Source organism: Punctularia strigosozonata, assembly GCF_000264995.1.
Source record: "Punctularia strigosozonata HHB-11173 SS5 unplaced genomic scaffold PUNSTscaffold_1, whole genome shotgun sequence".
NCBI lineage: Eukaryota > Fungi > Basidiomycota > Agaricomycetes > Corticiales > Punctulariaceae > Punctularia > Punctularia strigosozonata.
In genome coordinates, this window is record NW_006767433.1 from 3823833 (window position 1) to 3845242 (window position 21410).

A 21410-nucleotide genomic window follows, 5' to 3' on the forward strand; every position below is an offset into this window, starting at 1 on the left:
TGAGGGGAGTGTGGACGAGTATTAGGAGAGCGGACCGTGAGCCATGCGTTTATAGCAAGGAAGTTGCATGGGGTCATACTATAGTCTGGCGCCGATCCCATTATACATCAGGTATATTTCCGAGGTATGCCAGTGCACCGGCAAAACACGTATCATCTGGGACATGCCTACTCGAACCAGATCCATAGCCAGAATTTGTCTGGCATGCTCTGGCTGGGATTCGTGTTGAGAACGACTTACCGAGCTGCGAGTTCGAATATGGACCGCCAGCATCAATACAGATTCACAACCGGGAAAAACCTTCCGTGCATGCGGCGCGTAACCATACGGTGATATGTATCGACAAGTTCTGCTCATCTCTTCCAACGCGTAGTTTAGCCCGTCTTCTTCCGCTTGCCCACCTGTGCCTGGAAACCGCTCTTGATCGCGTTGACGGAACGTCTCGAACCGCACGATTCGCAAGACATGAAGAAGATACGATTCTCCTTCGTGAGCAACGTGTCGGGAGATTTGCATGTCTTGCAAGTAACGTATTCCACTTTAATGTTGATTGTAGTGAGCTCATGTGACGTGCACATATAAATAGATCTTACCAATGTAGCGCCGGAGGACGTGCTCGATTTGCTTTTGTTGAAATCGGCCCTTGATGACCAAGCGGGACGAACCGTCGACGGAGCCCGTTGTGCCCATCTCAGCGAACATGAATTGGATGACGTGCTCGGGCTGTCGATGCATACGTTTGCAAATCTCACTAATGTTCGTGAAAATCGTCTTCTTATTGCCTTCACGAGCAAGCGAAGGAGGGGCGATGGTATACCGTTTCCCTGACGATGTGAGCAAAGCAGGGTTTGCGGCATGCAAGCAAGCGTAAAATCGGTGAAGAAGCTGATTGAGGGATAAGCCAAGGACTCCGCGTAAGGCACAGAGGAAAGCGCGTCACCTCTGGATATGTGTAATCCCGGTCACTCTTCAGCCAGGGCTCGTCACTGCCGTCCACACCAGCCGGCGCATCTCCGCGGGCAAATGGATCGTCACCGAGCTCGCCTTCGTCAACGTCGTCCAAGTGAGTGCCGTCATTATCGACGCCGTCCTCCTCCTCCTCCTTGGCCTTAGTTTCCTCCAGCTCTTTCTCGAAAGCCTCCATGTCGAAGGCAGCTTTCTTCTTGGAGGATTTCTTCTTCTTCTTGAGATCGGAGAAGTCAAGGTCCTCTGTTGCTGCCGCATCCTTTGCAGGAGTAGATATACCCGAGCCTTCGCCATCCTGTACAGAATTGATCTCAGTACAAGCAGGAACAGCAGAGGCCTAGACGCACCAAGTCGAGCGGAATGTCCTTCTTCTTCTTTTTCTTCTTCAGGTCACCGAACATGGCCTTGAACTCGTCATCCTCCTTAGGCGTCTCAGAGACCTCTCCTCCTGCAGCCTGCTTCATCTGCTCGTGAGCCGTTGTCGGGCCCATATCAACTGTTTCCCCATTTAAGGTGCGAGTATCGATAATCGAAGGCGCTGGAGTAGTGGGATCGGCCTCGGCCGCGAGTGGATCTTCGTTAAAGGCGACGGTCTTTTTCTTGCGCTTTTTGAGTGAAGGATCAAACAGCGGTTCCTCAGACATGGCGGTAGTGGTCGATGTCGATGCCTGCAGGCGATGTGATGATCTAAGAGCAACGCGGAATGACTCGTGTCGGTCAGAGTGTTATCGTGAGAACTGTCAAACTAGGCTAACAGTGTGACTGAGCAATTGACCTACACGTATTATATATGTAAAAAGGAAATGAAATGTCAATATATCTAACCGCGAACTGGCCCCGAGTCTGCTCACCCCTTCGCTTTCCGAGTTGCTCCTCGTCCGCGCCAACGAACTCCCTTACCTTCGCGATGCTCGCCCGCCAGTCCCTCGCCCGCATGGTGGCTAGGCCGCCTGTGCTGGCCGCAGCGCCCGCCGATGCTCGCGGGATGGCCACACTCCGTGAACTTGAGCTCCGTCTCAAATCCGTTCGAAACATTGAGAAAATCACTAAGGTGCGTCACAGCGTAGCGGGTCCGGGGAACATATTGACACCAGACAATCAGTCCATGAAAATGATTGCTTCGACCAAGCTTGCCAAGGCTCAACGCGCCATGCAAAGCGGCAAGGAGTACGGACTCGCGAACAACGGTACGGCGCCCAGTATATTGCCCAGCAAGTCCGTGCTGATTGTGAACAGAGGTTTTCGAGCATGCGACCACCGATTCTGCTGCTAAGCGCAAGCTCTTCGTCGTCATCTCGTCCGACAAGGGTCTGTGCGGTGGCATTCACTCCTCGGTCTCCAAGGCCACGCGCAGGGCCTTCGCAGACACGGAACACACAGATCCGCAATCCCCCATCATGGTCGTTGGCGACAAGTCGAAAGCTCAGCTCTCGCGTGTACTTTCTGGCAACTTGACCCTCACGTTCAACCAGATTGGCCGTGACGTCCCCACTTTTGCGGACGCTGCTGGTGTGGCGGACCTGATCCTCAAGTCGGGTGCCCAGTACGATAGCATCGCCCTTGTGTACAACCGCTTCGTCTCTGCGCTGTCGTATGAGCCTGCAGTTGTCGAGGTCCGGACCGAGACTGCGTTGAAAGAATCCTGTGCGTCCCTATTAGTGCCTTGTCGTGAAAACTCAATCTTGACGTCTTCTACTTGCAGCTGGCTTCCGGGCTTACGAGCAAGAGGAGGAACTGACCAAGGATCTGGCCGAATTTGCATTGGCGAACGCCATCTACTCCGCTCTCGTAGAGGGCCATGCGTGCGAAATTAGCGCTCGGTGTGTCTTTGTCTTCTGCGATGCTGTATCCGTAAGCTAATCGTTGTTCGCAGTCGGAATGCCATGGATAACGCGTCCAAGAACGCCGGAGAGATGATAAACGCACTTCAACTGCAATACAACCGTGGTCGTCAAGCAGCAATCACCAACGAACTCGTTGATATCATCACTGGTGCGCCGAATATACATTCGTCCCTTGTCAGTCCTCACACATTGGCGCAGGTGCTAGCGCGTTGTGAGGTGTTTTACCATACGGACTGTAGCTTGCGCGTATATCTGCAGGTGCAATCGACTTTCTTTGACGCGATTGAGCTCGTTTTACGAATGCCCCATGCGCTACTAAACGAGTCTACTTCGCAGTACCCATTGCGAATCCAAGGATCCACAGCCTGCCACAATTTCAAACAATTGGCCCTCATCAAACTGCCGCCGTGGAGGCGACTTCGGTTGCCTTCAACGTTCTCTGTGGTGTTGTCGAACCGCAAATTCAGACTGGTGCAGTGACAATATATCTGCGATAAATACAAATAATTCCATTAAGCATCTATGAGCGTGGCTCGTTCTCTCTCATAATCTATCCTCAGTCTGCTGGCTCGCTCCCAGAGTGTCTCGCCTGCCCCCCTCGCAGCCTCCTTCCATTCGCGGATAACAGCGCCCTTGGTGTTCGACCCCTCTACCACATACAACCGATCATCTCTGCGTCGTGCAGCGTGTATAACTTGGTGCAGCCCAGTACGATCCATCATTTGCACGTCTCGACCCTTGCTTTGCAGGACGATGACAATCATCCTGAATCGCTCGTGCGCGGTCAACCTTGCGATGGTACGCGATTCTGCGCCTTGCTTACTCCATAACTCGTGATAGTCGACCGGAACGGCTATGTGGGATAGGCTGAGAAGGTGATCAAGGGGTACGAGGAAAAGGTCGCTGCGCGTGAATAGATGAAGGTGGGTGATTCCACGGAGGAAGAACAGGCCCTGTGGAGTGGGAGTCCGGGCCGAAAATCCCCATGCGTGCGCGTGCGGTCTTGACAGATCATCCAGCAGGATCGTTAATTCCCTGCAAGGGAATGCGGATGCCCGGCGGCCGTCCGAGTCGTCGTTGGCTCCCGGAGCAGATGTCCATATACAAGCCGCCATGGAAAGGATAGTAGTTAAGAAAGATGGCGGCAGCGCCAGGTGGGTGACGGTCGTCTGGAGGTGTAACATGATGGTATGCGGGTCCTCTTCGAAGGGGATGTCACTCTCGAGCCAGAGGTGGCGCAAGTGTCGGATATATGGCAAAGTGCTAAGACATGCCACTTTATGGCGAGCAGAGCGGAACGGAATGGTGAGCGTGCAGAAGAGATATCGTAACACGAGCTTGCGGGTTTGCGCTGAGACTAAGGATATGGCAAGTGCGCTGTCTATCGAGGAAGCCGCGGCAAGATCCAGAACGTACAGCGCAAGCTCCATAGGAAGCTCTCCAAAGGCGCGCGGCATGGGCGAAATCCTGCGATGTCCATTAGCAGCTGCCTGTATCGTTGAGGTGATTGTACTCACTAGGAACACTCGGGAGATTATGTTGATTTCTGCATCCTAGCAGTAACCTTGCAGTTTATGACAGAGAAGCAGCAGATGCTGATCGAATTGGGGTTCGGAAGCACCAGGTTTTAGAGCAGGAGCATCGTGAGCCAGAGTGAGCTTTAAAAGTACAAGGAAGACTCATCAAGCGAATTAAACCGGATGAGGCCGGACCGAACCCCGATTGCCCTCACATGCTCTTTCTGCGGATTACCAGTCGTCTCGTTCTGTTCGGATAAGGTCGCGAGGAATTAGCTACGGATCTGTAGACAAAAAGGTGACGTGCGCAGGAGTCCGATCACGACTCCTTCGTCGCGGCAGGCTTCCATCCAACTACTTAGTCTTTCGTGTACCAAGCGCTTCTCTGTGAACATCACGTTTATGAATTGTTCGAACCGCTCAGGCGGATTTTCTGTAATAGACTGTAATAGGAAACAGACCGTATAATACAATATAACGGTACAACGTGGCAGAGCATCATGGAATCAACGACGCGGTGGTGCGGTTAGATGTATCGAAGCGTATCAGGCTACGGGGCAATGTCTCCTACTCGGGTTAGCGCCACCCGTCTCTTTTTCTTTGGCGGACCTTCCGTATTGCTCTGCATTTTCTCGCCTTCATCCGGGATTTGATCTGCGCGAGAACTCACGATGTTATCATCTACACTAGCCGCAGGCGTCAACGGGGGCTCGCTACGCTTCGTCCCAGTGCTCTGTATCGGGGTAGGCGTAGAGATCAACTGAGACGAAGGAGTGGAAGAGGAAGTCGTCATGGGTAACGAGTGATGGTGTGCAATAGATTGCAGCTGAAGTGTGTGTTGTTGCGTGTGGTGCGCCGGGAGAATCTCATCAAATACGACCAGAGTGCAGTATCCGTCCCTCGACGACAGTATCAAGCACTGCCCGTCAGGAGACCTGGAAGACCGTAAGTCACCACTCGCGCTTGCCAACATGGATGAAGGCTTACCATGTCAGATCTGTGAACTCATCATAGTGAAGTTTCGTGAGCAAGCTGATGGGCCCTGCCTGCTGGGTATCATGAATGGTGACCGTGTCTTTCGTTGCAACTGCGAAGAGCATCCGATAGGGCAGCGCGAAGACGGAACTTGATGCCGTGGACGGTGTTGAGAATGGGTTGGGCGTAGAAGCTCTCGATCGCGCAGGCGTCGGCACTCTTAGCGAGTCTGTCGCAGACAACGCCGGAGAGGGCATCGCGGGAGCATGTACACCGACAGAACCGGGACGGACGGGGGCAGGGGCAGCGATAGGCGAGCGGAAGGAGTTGGTCGTCGCAGTTTGAGGCGACATTGGGGCCAAAGAATTGTTGTCCTGTAACATAGGCGCTCCAGAGACGGGGCCTAGAAGATCCACGGACACAAACTCTTCTTTGCCCTTCTCCACTACGATCCGCTTGGGTTCTGTCGGTCCCGAAGCTGCAACCCCAGGGCGGAGCTCGTAAAGGATGGGTGAAAACCTCACCGCGACGGTGGCCTTCTTATGTCCCGGTAACTGCGCGATGGGGGGCCTTGCGAAGTTTGCGCGAGAATAGACGTATACGCATGAACTTTGTCCAGAGTCGATATTTTCATCGGTGTTGATCGAGAGATTTCCCTTGCGGCCCCGAGTTGGTTGGTCATCGGACCTGCCATTTGATAAACGGCTGGTCCCTGGAACGACGGAAGGATCCTCAAACTGCCCGGCTGGTGTCAACAGGAGACCTCCGTCCGGGCTAAACGTGAGGCGCCGGAAGAAGTTAGTGAAATTCTCGTCTCCATAGAGCTTCACGGTCGCCCAGCTTGACATTGTGGCCGGCAAAGCCCGGATGGCGGGTAGCGCGGGCATAGGTGATGGCGAGCGCGCTGAGCGCCCTGTATGCAACGAGGAAGCAGGAGAAGCAGGAGTGCTGAAGGACGATCGACGCGACGAGGATGATGGCGGAGGAAACATCGCAGCACTCGTATGGGGTGTGCTCGCGACTGAAGTAGACGGAGTGAGGGGAGCGTCGTTCGTCTGACTGGTGGAAGGAGTTGACAATGGAGGTGCTGCTATCTCATCCTTCAAACGTTCACTAGCAGAGGTAACCACAGATTCGGCATCGCTGGCTGTGGACTCTCGACGTTGCATACGCGGTCGGCTATGTGAGCTGGAGGTTCGATGGTGGCGCGTCATCTTTGTGTTCTTGCCTACTGCATGTGCCTCGAATCGACCATCCTTACTGGTGATGCTGTAGATGTGCATCGAGCGATCGCTGCTTTGGGTTGCAATATACTCGTTCAGCGGGTCCCAGGCGACGCCTTGCACATAATGGTTATGCTCGGCAATTTCATGCAAAAGCTTGCCTGCGGCTAGATCAGTCAAGAGGATTGCATAAGGCAGGCTCGCATGACATACCGTCACTCGCGGAATACACCCTAGCACAATTGTCCGTGCTCCCCGCGATGATATACTCGCCCGTCGGGCTCCATGCCAGGTCATACACTTGCATTGTGGTGCATCTGAGCGTTGTCATGAGCTTCAACTACATCACGTAAGCCGAATAACCCACCGAACTGTCACGCGGGCCTTCCAGTACTCTTTCTCGTATTGCTGCTCTTCGGGAGTGAGGTCGCTACCATACGTGGCTGTCTGTGGTGTCGATGACGGCGCCCATATAATAAGCATCCCATCTATTGACCTCGTGAGTACGAAGCTTCAGCCAGGTCGGACAAGGGGATCGTACCATCTCCCGCGGACGCGATATATTCGCCTGTTGCTGACATGAAGGACGCACGGAACTCGGAAGGCGTATTCACGTACCATTGGGAGAGAATCTCACCACGTTTACGGCGGCAGAGTGCCTGCTGAGCGTAGCAAGGTATTCAACCCGCGGCTGGCGCGGTGCGGGTGGCATGGCGCTTGACGCGTCCGCGACCGAACTTGGTAATATATGCGGATGCACCAGCCATAACTGCGCGCAGGTCTAGTAATGCTTATGGTACGAAGCTTTAGACACATACCCTGACGTGATTATCCTCACCGCCCGTGGCAAGCTTGTACGCTTGCAACGCGAAGGCCCTGTCCTGCGTTGGACGCGCTTTCTTGAAAGGGGCCGGTTGGAAGTCGCAGGTGGAGATCGGTTTCGAGTCGTGCCATCGAATTTCCAGTGTTTTGACACGCATATCCACGCGTAGGAAGGAGAAGGGAGCAGTTCAAAGAGGTCGAGTTCAAGAACGATGGAGGTCGCTGTTACTTGACTTCATGTTCGGGCCTTATGGTCACGCGTCGACTTTGTTCCCACCGCCGCCACGCTACTATTGTAATAGCGATCGATTTGAGGTGGCCCACTGAACTACCAAACTACAGTATCAAGCTACCACGCAGAGTCGAAGTCGTTGACGAAAGCAGCTCTGATTCCGGTTGTTGCGTACGCTTACCCTGCATGAGCGCCAAATCTTTCGTATCTCGTTGCAATATCTGCGTCAAGTGAGCAAGACCGGTCTGTTGCTCGGAGAGGATCTGAAGGAGATGAGTATGAAATCCAACAGATCAGCAGTCAACGGTTCAATTCACCTGGGCGATCTGTGCAAGACCCTCATCATCCACTACGGCCCACTGCGACGAATCTCCGTTCTTCCCCGCTCTCTGCCGTGCCACGAGCACAGAGTTCAGAGCGGCCCAGAGCTCACTGAGCCTGCCTTGCAAGCGGCTCAGACCACCCGGTCGACGTATCTCTTCGTCGATCTCCTCCAAAGCAGCTCGCAATGCCTCTTCCTCCGGCCGTATGGACGAAGATCGCAAAGACGGTATCAACAAATGCAGGTGTTGAGCAAGCCGCAGCAATCGTTGCTGGAGCTGTACCTGCATTTTTGCCGCTTTCTGTAAACGGACTGAATTGGACAATTCATGTCGTTGGGCAAGAGCTTTTATCCGTGTTTGGAGCTCCTAGTCCACTTGTTAGAGCGAACACAATGATGGTCACGCTGATGTTGTCACCTTCAGACGCTCTTGATGGCTGGTGGCTTGCTGTGTTTGAGCCTCTACCCGTGTTTGAAGATCATCGAAACCGACGGCAAGTACGGGAACCAAACTGCAAACCAGTAAGTAAATGGGGAAGGGGGAGTGATTGACTGTTCCGCAAACTAACCAACTGGGATCGGGATTCTCCATTACAGCCTTTTGCCACGCTGCATCGTTGGTGGCATTCGCTGGGCGACCGTATAGATGCACTTGCGCTGGATCGACCATGTTGTAAAAGAAATGCTGCGAGCGTGTCATAATGGGCGGGGCCGGGTATGATTTTAATGCGGACCTGGAAGCGGCACTCAGGGGACGAAGCGTTCCATGCCGCGGCGATCCCTTCAATTTTCTGCTGAAGGGCAGCAAATTGTGCATGGGCATCCGCTTGCGATTGGGCAGGCTGGGCAGGGTTTCTGGATGAAAGAAGGCTGTTTGCACCGAGTGGAGCGGCGGTCGACCCGAGTAGTGGGACGGTCGCAGGTTTGCCAGCACCGCCAAATAGCGAGCCTTGGGCTTGGCTTTGGCCAAATGACGAGGAACCGGGTTGAGCTAACGCTGATGACTGCGAGATACCCCCGAAGAGACCTCCCGTCGTCCCGGTGTTTGTGCTGCCAAAGAGTCCGCCGCCCGTCCCGGTGGCAGAAGTGTTCGTGTTACCGAAGAGCCCGACGGATGGGGCACCGGTCGACGCTGATGTGCGTCCGAAAAGACCACCTCCCGTGGTAGAAGAACCCTGATTCTGCGTTGTGTTCCCAAACAAACCTCCTGTAGTAGTATTCGCAGGTTGAGTGACTGTATTTCCGAATAGTCCGCCTCCTGCTGCTGGCTGGGTTGCGGCGTTTCCAAAAAGCCCTCCCCCAGACGATCCCTGAGTTCCCAATGACGTGCCCCCAAAAAGCCCTCCCCCCGCCGCAGGTTGCGGCGCCGTACCTCCGAACAAACCACTGCCAGTTGCTGGTTGCGTAGTTGTGCTTGGGAACAGGCCTCCGCTAGCGGCTGGTTGTATCGTTGTATTCCCAAAGAGTCCACCTCCCGATGTCGGTTGGGATTGTGGAGCACTCGTGGATCCGAAGAGCCCTCCGGCAGGTTGTGCATTCGTTGCCGTGCTTCCAAACGCGCCACCGGTCATTTGTCCGTTTTGTTGCTGGTTCGAATTGTTTCCGAACAAGGCCCCATTTGAAGCGCCCAGGTTCTGGGCGGGGGGATTTCCGAAGAGTCCCCCTGTGGTAGGTGCTGCTGTGCTATTCGCCGCCGTAGCATTAGCGGCGCCACCAAAGAGGGAAGTGGTTTCCTACGCGGTCGTATTATTGGCGGGAGTCCCAAGTCCACCAAAAGCACTACTGACGGCGTTTGACGAGGAGTTCCCGAAGATAGACATCTCGACAGTGGCGGGATAACCAAGTCTTATTCGCCAGTAACCGCACCGAGACGCGTTGAGTAAAACGTGACATCCTTGGGTGGCTGTGCAACTTCAGCGATCCAGCCCTAAACCCAAACACCTCCGGGCGTATCGGATTCGGAGGTCAGGTCCGTTGCTTGGCAGCCGATCCGGTATACATTTAATGTAACATTATAAACCATCTGCGAATTTGTGAGTCTTATTTTATGCCGCCCTCAACACCTTCACGAAGTCTATGTATAGTGCGAGGTTCAATCAGTGAGCAGGAGATTGCAATTGGCAGCGAGTGCAGCGCTCAGAGTTCCAAACCTCAGATGTCGATGAATTCTTCCACGGTAAAGTCAGCATAGCTTAGCTTGAGATCTCAAATCTGATTATCCCATGCATATCAGTCCATGATATAGTCAAAGCTGGGGAGACCATATCTTCTACGGACTATGAGCGAAAGCCCGGCGGAAAGGGCGCCAACCAAGCTGTGGCGGTTGCAAGAGCAGGCGGCGCCGTGGAGTTCGTGGGCGGGATTGGGGACGACGGTGCATGGCTGGTCGGCTGCCTAGCAGATGTTGGGGTGGGTGTAAGCGGAATCACCCGGTTCAACGACGTGAGCAACGCTCTTCCATCACTTTGTTGACTGTCGCATTTACTGACCCGCGACTTTTCGAAGGTTCCGACAGGTCGAGCGATCATTCAGTTAGACAAGAATGGAGAGAACTGTATAAGTGAGCCATACAAAGTTTCACGTCGTCATACTACCTCATCTTCTTTACAGTTCTGCATCGAGGGGCGAATTACGGACCCGTGCCCCCAATACCGTCGGCATGCCTTCAGAGCGCAACGCATCTCCTACTGCAGAACGAAATACCCTACGAAACCACCCTCTTCAGCATTCTCCTTGCGAACTCTCTAGGTATCTCAACCATATTCAATCCCTCACCGATACCCTCGGCAGAACAACTACGTTCCTTCCCGTGGGATAAACTCACATGGCTCGTCATGAACGAACACGAGATGTATGCTCTGTATCATGCCCTTGACGCGGAGAACGTGGATCTCGGATCCGGGGAAGTGTCTTGGCCCCCGGACTATCAAGGAGGAAGGAAGCCGCCTCCGAGGCTTTTGGTTTGTGCATTCATCGTCCGAATCCTGAACACGAAGCATTTCTCCCCAAATGTGCACATAGTCTGCACTGTTGGCTCCGAAGGCGTTGTCTGTTACATGCGAAACCTGGGTGGGCCTGTCTTTCTGCCTGCGTCCGAGCTTAAGGGAGATATTCGTGACACCACCGGCGCTGGCGACTGCTTCACCGGGTATTTCGTTGCGGAGCTCATGAAGTTATACGAAGAAACCGGACATCACATCCCGCAGACGACAACTCAAATCACGGACTTGCTGATAAGGTGCAACCAAGTGAGTCTTTCGATGATGACGTTTGTATCGATGCGTTCTGACCATCCGTAGGCGGCAGGGATGTGTGTAGAACGGCGTGGCGCAATGGAAGCAATCCCGTCTGACAAGGAGGTTGAGGAGCGACTCGCTACAAGATCTTGATCCGCATAGGGTGTCCATAGTATCATTCAATTCCGTGACCTCCGTGATTCGGTGTAATCTGAGCATCTAAGAAGTCGCGTGTAAGGTAGATTTAAGCGCCGGTGCTGGGATCAGTAGGCGTGAGACAAACTTTAGGTCATACTGCAAGCCACTTTCCCGCGCTCCAATCTCGTTCCTCCGCCTTCGTCGTCGTCAAAATGAAGGGTACGCTTGCGCCGCAAAACTGTCCGTGTACACTATACTGAGAAATCGTTATTGCTAGTCTACAAGCCTGGCAAAGTACGGTTTCGCACTCTCCATCGGCGAGCTTTTTCTAACGAAACTGTCCACTCCCGTTCACGTTTGCCTGATCTGCTGCATTCGCTCTTTGCGGCCTTACCATACTTGCAATCACTTCGAAACGATATCAGGTCGCCATCATCCTCCAAGGCCGGCAGGCGGGCCACAAGGTAGTAGTTATCAAGCAACTCGACGAGGGCACCAAGGAGCGCCCCTACCCTCATGCCATCGTCGCTGGCGTTGAGCGGTACCCCTTGAAGGTGACGAAACGCATGGGGGCGAAGAAGCTTGCGAAGAGGAGTAAGGTCAAGCCTTTCATCAAGGTTCATACACACTCCGCCTTCGCTATATGCCATTCACGGCTCACGATCCTTGTCCGCTAATGGCTTGACCCAGGTTGTCAACTACTCTCACCTCTTCCCCACACGATACAACATCGAGTTGGAAGGACTGAAAGGGACCGTCGCCAACGAGACCTTCAAGGAGCCTTCGCAACGGGAGGACGCTAAGAAGACGATCAAGAAGCTTTTGGAGGACCGCTACACATCAGGGAAGAACGCATGGTTCTTCAAACCTCTCAAGGTGAGCGTTCTACGCAACTTCCTTACGTCCGTGTTGCCGCTCGTCGGATATTCTTGCTGCCCTATGACAACATAACGCTGACTGCCATCTACTCGATTCTTCAGTTCTGATCTCCCCTTGCGTACATTTTCTGTTCAAAACTATGTACATGCTCTGTCGTAGTATGACATTCCATGATCCACATGCGTGCATATTCATCAGCAGGAGTGGTGATGCGTTCTCTTGTCAGTGTCCAGTCGGCGCCTCTTGGCCGTGGCTGTGTGATGACGGGTTTGTATTGTGCTGTGGCAGTCGCGTGTTCTTAGTCTATGTCTACTATCTCTGTCAAGGTCGTGTTTGGCGGGGGCCTCGAGCAGTTGTTCTCCAATGAAAAGACTCATGGCATCTCATTGCCAAGTCAGATCCCGGTAACATGGGATCCGTCTCAAGTTATCAAAATATCGGGAACACAAAGCGAAGAGAAGAGGCCTGTGAACATCACTTACCTCATACACTGGTTGAAAGAACATCTGTTGAAGGAGCGATCGGAACTGTTCGAAGAAGGGGGTACAGTGTGAGTCGTCCCGTCCGTCAAGACGACTTCGGCGTATGGCCATGATCTCTCGCAGTGCTAAATCTAGCCCCCTTGTCAGACGACCCGGCATACTGGTTCTCGTTAACGATACGGACTGGGAGCTTGAGGGGGAAGGAGACTACGAACTCAAGGACAACGATGAGATCGTGTTCATCAGTACATTGCACGGCGGTTGAGGTCACGTCTACCGCGGGAAAGCCTGTGTTCAAGATTGATCCCTTGTAAACATTGCTCGGTGGAACTATGAGTCTTGATCACCTTTGGATTTGTGAGTGATATCGCGACCTGCTAAAGCGACTGATATAGAATGTTCCTCCGATAGTCTATGTACGCTCATTGGGATGTACTCGCTTCGACTAAGCAACGTATGTTTCGGTTGCATCCGGAGAGTCAATGCACTGCTGTCATATTCAGCCCGGAGCTTTTTCATTTGGTTCATACCGTTGGTTCCTTTTATGCTGGTGAAGCACCACCTCCGCACTCAAAGGCAAGCGGACTGCCCAAGTCCACTTATTCCGGGCTCATGTGAGTCCTGACCCATTGCTTTCTTGGTAAGTCGTCACCCCTAGCGGCTTATGGGCGGTCTTGACCATCAACCGTCTCACGCTGATATCCGATGAAAAAAGGGACGCGTTGCAGGATAATGACGGCGGATTGAGAGCGGTTTCTGGTATTCGAATCGTTGCTCCCACTGTCACCCTTTCGCTCCGCTGTCTTCTGATCCTTGTGGAATTCCGATGTAGGAGGCAGGCTCGGAGCCAGTCGGGTATGTGAACTTATAACGTGAAAGTGGCGGGCGTCCATGTTCTCGCCGTTGAGCCCATAGCCCCTCATAGCAATGAAATGGGAAATATGTTCCCCACCGGATTGAGCATATGCAGGTCTCAACCGAGTACTCCTAGGCCTGTGCTGTGTTGGGCTGCTGGGTTTCGTAATGTATGTGGCCTCAGACGCATTTGTGGGTGATAACACACTGTGGAGTAGCTTGCCAGCGCATGATGATGAGGCATCCGAAACGGCCTGTCGTTTGTCATACTGTACACAACAATACGAATACAGTCAGCGGACATGCTACCATCCCGGGGACGGGCATCGCAGTGCAATAATCAACACGCCGACGGTCGCACGCTTGTGGAAGGTTATGCCGGCATCCATGCGGATGCTAGTGTGCTTCCGTACTCTGAGAAGTCGTAGAATAGTCACGGAGGTACTGTCGGTACTATCCACGTCGTAACCAAGTAGCCTTGACGATGCTTTCGTTCTGAGCCTTATGAAGTGATGATCTCACGGCACCGGGCGGGCACGATATCCAAAGTGACAAAAAAAAGGCGGTTTGCCTCAGAACTTGATCAAGGATGCAATCCCGATCAATTACCTTTGATGATTTCGAGCGTCGTACCGAACTATCGCAAATCAGAAGGGATTGAAGAATAGTGACAAGACGTGTTCGATCTGCCGGTCCGCTCGCCCGCAACAAGACAGGAAGCGACTTGGTGACCGAGGTGTATGGCGTTCTTGATGTTCTGGACTTCCATTGCAACCTATTTCCACCTGAAGCAGTACATAGCGCAATGAAAGCTTGCAATACATGGGGTCCTTGACTATATGGATTGCTTCCACGGCAATACATACCCCGACTGCCTGCTTCTTCTGGACAAGGCCTGGTCTCTCACCGAATAGTGTCCGTTAATTAAGAAGCTCTGCGCAGCAGGGTCCATAGATGATAGAACTCCCAAGCCTTCCCAAGCGCGATACGACAGGATACGACCCGTCACGCCGTGAATGTCACGGTTGTCCATGTATCTTCCTGACCTGACATCGGCTGACGCGAAGGCCTCGTGCCTCTTGGACTTGAACTCAACTTTCTCTTGAGATTACGTTCACCCTCTCTCACCCACATTCTTTACTGTTACGACTGGACGCGACAAACGCGTACTCTTTGCGGCGCGCATCTTACCTCTGCTCTGCGCGCTCTGACTATGTCTGGATCGTCTCCCGCGCGGCGCTTCAGGTCAAAGACATCGGACATTTCGGATTTCCTGCGGAACACTCCCCCGCAACATGTACAAGGACCTCCCGTCCCTACGCTACCGCAGCAGCAGCCCTCGCCAGTCAAAAAACGAAGGATACCCTTCCTAAGCAGGAAAAAAACGTTCGCGTCTCTAACCACCGCCAATATATCAGCACCTATACAGAAAACATCTCCCGCTACCAAACCCGATGCATCGCGCATCCCTCGTAGTCCTATAATGCAACGAGTTCCTATCAGCACTACTACTCCAAGCGAGTGAGTTGACTCGTCCTGACCTTGTATTTGGTGCTGCGCTTGTATACCGTCTGCCCGGTTTTCGGTCATTTTGCTTCAATGCTCATAGAGCCGTCATGGGAGCACTGGATCCCCTCCCTTAATCTATGTTCGATCACCGTCCATGACTTTCACCTCGTTGGCTTTGGATTCTCCTACAAAATCTGATCAGTCGCGTTCCTTCAATATAGGCAGCGCTGTCAGAAGGTCCCCACAGGTGACTCTCAGAACTCAAACGATTCGACATCCTTGACAGCGCGCTCATCCTTCATTTCCACTCTACCGCCGGTCAACTTTTCTCCTCCGTCCCTCAGCCCTCTAACACAACCTGACCAATCTGTTACCTCGACTGCGAGTTTGGGCTCTGAGCAGTCGTCCGTCAAATCGGGTTTGCCGTCCACCAGGTCCTTGAATTCCACTTTCGCATATGCGCAACGCCAGAACCAGCCGTTGATCACGGCATCCGTTCCACTCACCGAAGCGGTCCGTTCTGACCGCCAACGTGCACAATCTCATGTGACCGGTCCTGCAGCAGCACCCACAATACAGCGTAGTAATTCCGCGAGGCATATGGGCACCCCGCCGTTGTCAGACACTCCTCGTATGGGCTTCCCCATGCCCCCCAGGACACACTTGGACATGAAAGGAGGACGGTCCGAGACCGATGGTGCGATCTGTGCGTCGGACAACGCGCATGTTAACTCAGCCATCGAGCGCCCGCACCGTTCAGGTACCAAGGCCTCTCTAACGGCCAGGAAGGAACTTGCGCAAGCGGTCGGAAAATCGGTCGACTACGGAACCGAAGCAAACAAAACCGAAGGAAAACTTGACACGTCAGGAGCAGGATCTTTCGATGTTCCCCGCTCCGCTCCTCCAATCGTGGCCACTACGTCTCTCAGTGACGAGAAGGTTTCAACTTCACGCACCCAGTTTTCGACATCCAAGATATCGAGAAAGGCGATATCCTTTGGTAAAGCCCCATCCGGCCCTCCGACAATCCCATTGCCGACCCCACCTGCAGTCATGGCCTCTGAGATATCGACCGATCTCTCATCATCTCCATCCGATACTTCTCTGTTACTCCCATCTACACCAGTCCGCACTCGGTCGAATACGAGCATCCCTCTTCCTAATTCTGCAACGTTTACTCGGCGCTCTCTCTTGACCGTCAAGGGAGATATTGCCGGTGACACAGATCTGGCCTTGCCTGCGAAAGTAATCATGGCGAAGGTCGAGTCGGGCATTGAACGGGCTTCGAAGGATGGCGATCGTATCAACCCGAAATTACTCGCGCAGGACTCAGACGCCTCTTCCGAGCAGCTGCGGCGAGCTCTGCTATCCCAACTGGCGAAATTTGACCACTTGGCCGGTTACGTTCTCTCTCTAACCCAAAAACACGAAGATGAGAAAACGTCTTTAGTCCAGCGAATCGAAGAGCTACAACGCGAGATCAAGAAGCGAGACCGCGAAATCAAAGGCCTGAGATGGCTTGTGGTCAACGGCGCTGCTGTAGCTGGTCAGTCTGGCTCAACCCCAGGATCAGCGCCCACGACAGGACAAAGGGAACGATCTCTGTCATCGTCGCACTCTAGGCAGAGCACCGTGGAAACTATCGGCCAGCAACTTCGCCGGGAGTACGCGGACGACTCCGAAAAATGTTATTTAACCCCTGCATTAGAAGCCGAATCGCCAACCACAGGTTCTTTGGATAATTCCGACGGCGCGACGGTTCTTCAGCGGTCCAGCACCGTGAAGCACACTCTTGCTCCGGGTTCTCAAGCTTGCGGCTGGCGATTGAGCCCGAAACAATTCCGCCGCAAGAGTTCGCCAGTCGTGAATGTCTACGGCAAGGCTGAACCCGGCGCTGGCCTGGGTTTGGGCATGGGCCCTCTACCGCCTGCCACCACCTCGTCGGACTCCGAGGTGGTCAGCGCACGGTCGGCCCTTGGAACTCGCGCCTCGTCGTCTTCCCTATCATCGTCGGCTTCCACCGTGCCTACGATGACGGCTGCCAGTACAGCCTCTTCTGGCCTTTCCGCCATTCTCGAATCGCCTCCACAGTCCTCTGACGGGACCTCAGAGTTTCCGCGTTCCATCATACCCGAAGAGGGTAAACGCCGCGAAAAGGATGAAAGACGCGCGATCAAGGCCCTGCGCCGGATCTCTTCTTCCTCTAGCAAGAGCGGATCTTCGGTTCACGTCACCGCGACACCACCATGCCCCCCTTTGCCACCCGACGCAGCAGCGAGTACATCGTATGCGAGCAATCTGCGCAAAGGCGCTATGCCTTCTATCGACAACGTGCTGGGACGAAGCGTCACGGACGAAAAGATGGAACACGTGCTCGCGCGTCTGCGATTGCTGGGAGAGGCCGTCAATCGCTAATCTCGTCACCTTCTTAGCCATCTGTCTTGATTGGGGCGATGTTGCGTTCCCGTGATTTCTGCCGTTCTATGTGTTATCGAAGTTACAGTCGCGGCTGTCGCTGCATCATCGGCGCTGATACTTACGCTCTTTTCACGGACTTCGCGAAGATTTGTGACAGCTCTTTTTACTTGGCTCACGCAACAACGACTTGCTCATCCATCATACTAGCATTCTACACCATCACCTTTCACGAGTTTACAATCATCTTCGCTATTACGAACTGCTATCACAAGTAAAATAATTGGAGTTGCCGATCCGAGCGCCTTCGTTAGATTGTTGTTATTAATCCTTTCGCGACGTATTGAATAATCCGTTCCTTCTGTATTTCTGCTGCGCATCCATGAGCCGGTTTTCTGTCGTCCTCACGAATCACAGCCACCGGACAGCCACTCGGTTGCACTGGCCAGACTACAACTCAGTGGCCAGCCCTGAGTACTGAGTACTGAGTGCTCACTCACAGAGCAACACCATGTCGCAGCCCAGCACTTTCGACCCAAGGGACTCTAGTTTGGAGTCCAAGTTAACTTTTCCAAGGACATGGGCTATCTCTCCGGTTGGTGAGTCGTGCGTGCCCGCCCACTTGTCACTACATGTGGACTGACTGCTGACGACCAGATCCTTTGGTTTCTTCGGGCATGTTTCTATCTGGTTTGATCATGGTCACAAAGAACAGGTTCATCTAGCGGCTCCGGTCATCAACGCGTGCTAATACGTTGTTTGTAGATATCTTGCTTGGCCGAATCTCTTGGTTGCCGTGAACGGCGTGATCAACTCACACCCACTCCGAACGAAAGAGGGAGGCAACGGATGGTCAGGGCTTACGTGCGTGCACGATCTTCTCTTCGTGACATTGCAGCTCATGCATTATTCTGCCATCAGCTTGGCCGTCTTTGCCTTGATTTCCGCGTACCTTCCCTATTTCGTACCTCCGGCTGCTCCGAAGGCTGTATGATACCGCTTTCTGTCGACTTACCTTCCACACGGACTTTTTGATTTGAGACCGCTGTCCGAAGACTAGCATGGTATTCAAGCAGACATGTCCCGTCGTATCGTAAGTCTCGGATAGACCCATGGACTAGACATGGCTATCAAACAGCACAACCAAAGTCGTTCGGCGCAGCTTCTGTAGCTTGCGCGAAGCGCTCAATCACCCTCTTGACCTCCTCGACATCTGGCCGCTCAACGTTGATCACCCTTCTTTCCTTATCAAGGAGCCCACGGAACTCATCCGGTAAAACGTCGCGCTCGAAGTTGAATTCCCTGGTGGCGTGCCGCGAAACACCCGCCAAAGCCTTCGTAACAGCTTCGGAAAACTTGGCAGGGTGTGCTGTTGAAAGAACGATCTGGACGGTGTTCGGAGCACTATAGATGACAATGACTTGGCTCAGTCTATTCTGTACGACTTAACGGCTGCATCAACCAACCTAGTGCTTTTCACGATTTTAGCTGCAGCAAGGGCAACTGCTGTATGCGGATCGGCTACGTATGACGGTTCACCGTCAAACCGCTCGCGAATGGTCTTCAGGGTCTACAGCCAAGTATAAATATAGGACCAATGAGTTCTAATTCCCATCGACTCACCAGCTCATCTGAGACACGTTCAGCGGCGAAGTCCCTTCTAGCTGCCTCCAACACCGTGACTGGCACCTCCACTCGACCGTCGCTCTTTACCTTGGACATCCATCCCTGTACGATGTGGCAAGCCTCCCTGCGTTTCGTCTTTTCAACCGCGCTGGGGCCGTCCACCTTCCCTATCTCGGTCGCGTGTCTCCCCACAACACTCTCGTATGCCAGATACCAAAGCAACCGTTCAAAATTGCTGGAAACCAGGATATCCATTGCGGGGCTGAGCGTCTCCTTGACGCCTCCGCTCACTGTCTGTTTGCCGTCCGACGCGCCATGTGCAGGCTCGGCGATGCCATCATCGACTGCATCGGCATCAACCTTTTCGTACCGCCCGCTTTTCCAAAAACGGGCTAGGATATCGTTCGCGTTTGTAGCGACAACGAGCCGTCGGATTGGAAGCCCCATGCGTTTGGCGTAGTAGCCGGCCAAGATATCCCCGAAGTTGCCCGTTGGAACGACATACTCGAGCTTGATATCGGCGGAAGCAGGAGCGGAGATTTGCCGGCGAACGTGGAAGTAGGAGAGAAAGTAGTAAACAGTTTGGGCGAGAATACGGGCCCAGTTGATGGAATTGACGGCGCCTAAGCGATGAGCGGCGTTGAAGTGACGATCACCAAACAGTGCCTTCACGATATCCTGTGATTCCCCATTAGTAAGGATTTTATGTTATATATGTGGAACTGGCGTACTTGACAGTCGTCGAACGTGCCTTTTATGGCGACATTGTGAACGTTCGTGTCCGTAACAGTAGTCATCTGCGCTTCTTGTACAGGCGAGACCCGTCCTTTCGGGTGCAAAATGAAGATGGAAACGTTGGCCTTTCCGCGAAGACCGTAGATCGCGGCACTGCGCGAGAATGAGCCGCAAGCAGTAGCAGGATAGCCGGGAACACTGACCTCCCGGTGTCTCCGCTGGTAGCCCCCACGACTGTCAGCCTTTCCTCTGCTTCGCCTGCGCTTTTCCGCGCGTTCCGCCTCTTCAAGAAGAACTCGAAAAGGTTCCCGAGAAGCTGCAGCGCCACGTCTTTGAAGGCGAACGTCGGGCCATGGAACAGCTCCAGTATGTACGTCTCATCGTCCAGTTGCTTCAAGGGAGTAACGTCTGGATGCCTAAACGTGGAGTAGCTCTTTTCTACCAGAGATCGCAGCTCGTCCCGGTTGATCTCGTCCTCTGAGATGTACAACGACAGCACTGCAACTGCGAGATCCGCGAAGGAGTGCGACGCCCAGTCCTCTTGCCAGCTGGAAGGGAGTTGAGGGACGTGGTCAGGGATATAAAGACCGCCGTCTGGAGCAAGGCCAGTGAGGACTGCCTACTGTTGGTCAAATAGTCATTACTATGATTCATCAAGATGAGCTGAGTCCGTTGACCTCTTCAAACGATAGTTCGGCATCGCCGCCACGGGTTGAGAAGTACCGCATGTCGTACTGGTTGGCCGATGTGGTAGTAGTAATGAGGCCAGTGTGCTCAATTCCTGAGACTCTCAATATATCACCGATAGGTATATCGCCCACGAGCCGGAGATCGGTGCAGCGCTAACGGCGGCACGCCCATTGAAGACGGTGAATGGGTGACTTCCCGTAAGGATCTGTAAGGCCGAATAGGATAGATTTCGCTTACAAATCCACTAAGCGAGCGATGCCGAAAAATCGGCAACGACGAGCCAACTTGTCGGTTTACAAGTTGCTCGTACAGACCTTTTATCTGGAAGGGGGGGTCGACCCCCCCTTCCAGACCAGAATGCCCGTTTACAGACTTGAATTTGTCATGCACGTGACCCTCCCTCTTCCTCATTCGCTACTCAGCCCTTCTCAACGGACCTCCGCGTTTATTTCCGCCCCACACGCGCAGGGCCGTACGGGGGCATAAACGTACAGCATAACCTACAGATCGGGGTTTGAACTGTTTATTCTGTGTTTCTGTCGCTACAGATCTTACGGGAAGTCATCCAATGGGTGACTTCCCGTAAGGATCTGTAAGGCCGAATAGAATAGATTTCGCTTACAAATCCACTAAGCGAGCGATGCCGAAAAATCGGCAACGACGAGCCAAGTTGTCGGTTTACAAGTCCCTCGTACAGACCTTTTATCTGGAAGGGGGGGTCGACCCCCCCTTCCAGACCAGAATGCCCGTTTACAGACTTGAATTTGTCATGCACGTGACCCTCCCTCTTCCTCATTCGCTACTCAGCCCTTCTCAACGGACCTCCGCGTTTATGATGTTCTATTTCCGCCCCACACGCACAGGGCCGTACGGGGGCATAAACGTACAGCATAACCCACAGATCGGGGTTTGAACTGTTTATTCTGTGTTTCTGTCGCTACAGA

General features: G+C 53.4%; 9 protein-coding genes across 9 annotated transcripts; 5 read left to right on the forward strand and 4 right to left on the reverse strand.

The window, feature by feature from the left end:
• Positions 1-79: 79 nt before the first annotated feature.
• PUNSTDRAFT_49252 (eukaryotic translation initiation factor 2 beta) lies at positions 80-1629 on the reverse strand. Its single transcript, XM_007379322.1, has 4 exons — positions 1314-1629; positions 941-1261; positions 594-885; positions 80-538 (listed from the first exon to the last, which is right to left on the reverse strand). The coding sequence occupies exons 1-4, from the start codon at positions 1608-1610 to the stop codon at positions 375-377; spliced, it is 1074 nt and encodes a 357-aa protein (XP_007379384.1). The 5' UTR covers positions 1611-1629; the 3' UTR covers positions 80-374.
• A 195-nt stretch (positions 1630-1824) lies between these two features.
• PUNSTDRAFT_80862 (ATP synthase F1 gamma) lies at positions 1825-3437 on the forward strand. Its single transcript, XM_007379323.1, has 6 exons — positions 1825-2017; positions 2069-2153; positions 2203-2610; positions 2669-2786; positions 2840-2958; positions 3009-3437. Exons 1-6 carry the CDS (start codon positions 1874-1876, stop codon positions 3023-3025), a joined length of 891 nt encoding a protein of 296 aa, XP_007379385.1. The 5' UTR covers positions 1825-1873; the 3' UTR covers positions 3026-3437.
• A 1440-nt stretch (positions 3438-4877) lies between these two features.
• On the reverse strand, positions 4878-7560 carry PUNSTDRAFT_117961 (WD40 repeat-like protein; the record flags this gene model as incomplete). The annotated part of the gene is made up of 7 exons (XM_007379324.1): positions 7344-7560; positions 7144-7294; positions 7067-7093; positions 6893-7013; positions 6739-6842; positions 5315-6686; positions 4878-5262 (listed from the first exon to the last, which is right to left on the reverse strand). The coding sequence occupies exons 1-7, from the start codon at positions 7503-7505 to the stop codon at positions 4878-4880; spliced, it is 2322 nt and encodes a 773-aa protein (XP_007379386.1). The 5' UTR covers positions 7506-7560.
• A 123-nt stretch (positions 7561-7683) lies between these two features.
• On the reverse strand, positions 7684-9472 carry PUNSTDRAFT_110559 (uncharacterized protein; the record flags this gene model as incomplete). The annotated part of the gene is made up of 5 exons (XM_007379325.1): positions 7684-7842; positions 7897-8268; positions 8320-8413; positions 8471-8586; positions 8636-9472. The coding sequence occupies 5 exons, from the start codon at positions 9470-9472 to the stop codon at positions 7684-7686; spliced, it is 1578 nt and encodes a 525-aa protein (XP_007379387.1).
• A 476-nt stretch (positions 9473-9948) lies between these two features.
• Positions 9949-11348, forward strand: PUNSTDRAFT_80869 (Ribokinase-like protein; the record flags this gene model as incomplete). The annotated part of the gene is made up of 6 exons (XM_007379326.1): positions 9949-10000; positions 10057-10077; positions 10135-10343; positions 10407-10461; positions 10512-11149; positions 11201-11348. 6 exons carry the CDS (start codon positions 9949-9951, stop codon positions 11288-11290), a joined length of 1065 nt encoding a protein of 354 aa, XP_007379388.1. The 3' UTR covers positions 11291-11348.
• A 113-nt stretch (positions 11349-11461) lies between these two features.
• On the forward strand, positions 11462-12348 carry PUNSTDRAFT_96375 (60S ribosomal protein L27). Its single transcript, XM_007379327.1, has 5 exons — positions 11462-11494; positions 11553-11569; positions 11701-11892; positions 11966-12151; positions 12256-12348. The coding sequence occupies exons 1-5, from the start codon at positions 11488-11490 to the stop codon at positions 12259-12261; spliced, it is 408 nt and encodes a 135-aa protein (XP_007379389.1). The 5' UTR covers positions 11462-11487; the 3' UTR covers positions 12262-12348.
• Positions 12349-12459: 111 nt separating this feature from the next.
• Positions 12460-13144, forward strand: PUNSTDRAFT_96379 (ubiquitin-like modifier 1; the record flags this gene model as incomplete). Its single annotated transcript, XM_007379328.1, has 3 exons — positions 12460-12704; positions 12784-12993; positions 13048-13144. The coding sequence occupies 2 exons, from the start codon at positions 12460-12462 to the stop codon at positions 12899-12901; spliced, it is 363 nt and encodes a 120-aa protein (XP_007379390.1). The 3' UTR covers positions 12902-12993; positions 13048-13144.
• Positions 13145-15376: 2232 nt separating this feature from the next.
• On the forward strand, positions 15377-17530 carry PUNSTDRAFT_140759 (uncharacterized protein). The gene has a single exon (XM_007379329.1). It carries the CDS (start codon positions 15601-15603, stop codon positions 17413-17415), a length of 1815 nt encoding a protein of 604 aa, XP_007379391.1. The 5' UTR covers positions 15377-15600; the 3' UTR covers positions 17416-17530.
• Positions 17531-17993: 463 nt separating this feature from the next.
• On the reverse strand, positions 17994-20516 carry PUNSTDRAFT_80879 (tryptophan synthase beta subunit-like PLP-dependent enzyme). The gene is made up of 9 exons (XM_007379330.1): positions 20454-20516; positions 19980-20395; positions 19773-19929; positions 19039-19719; positions 18882-18985; positions 18337-18819; positions 18181-18279; positions 18073-18130; positions 17994-18014 (listed from the first exon to the last, which is right to left on the reverse strand). Exons 1-6 carry the CDS (start codon positions 20502-20504, stop codon positions 18546-18548), a joined length of 1683 nt encoding a protein of 560 aa, XP_007379392.1. The 5' UTR covers positions 20505-20516; the 3' UTR covers positions 17994-18014; positions 18073-18130; positions 18181-18279; positions 18337-18545.
• Positions 20517-21410: the final 894 nt, after the last annotated feature.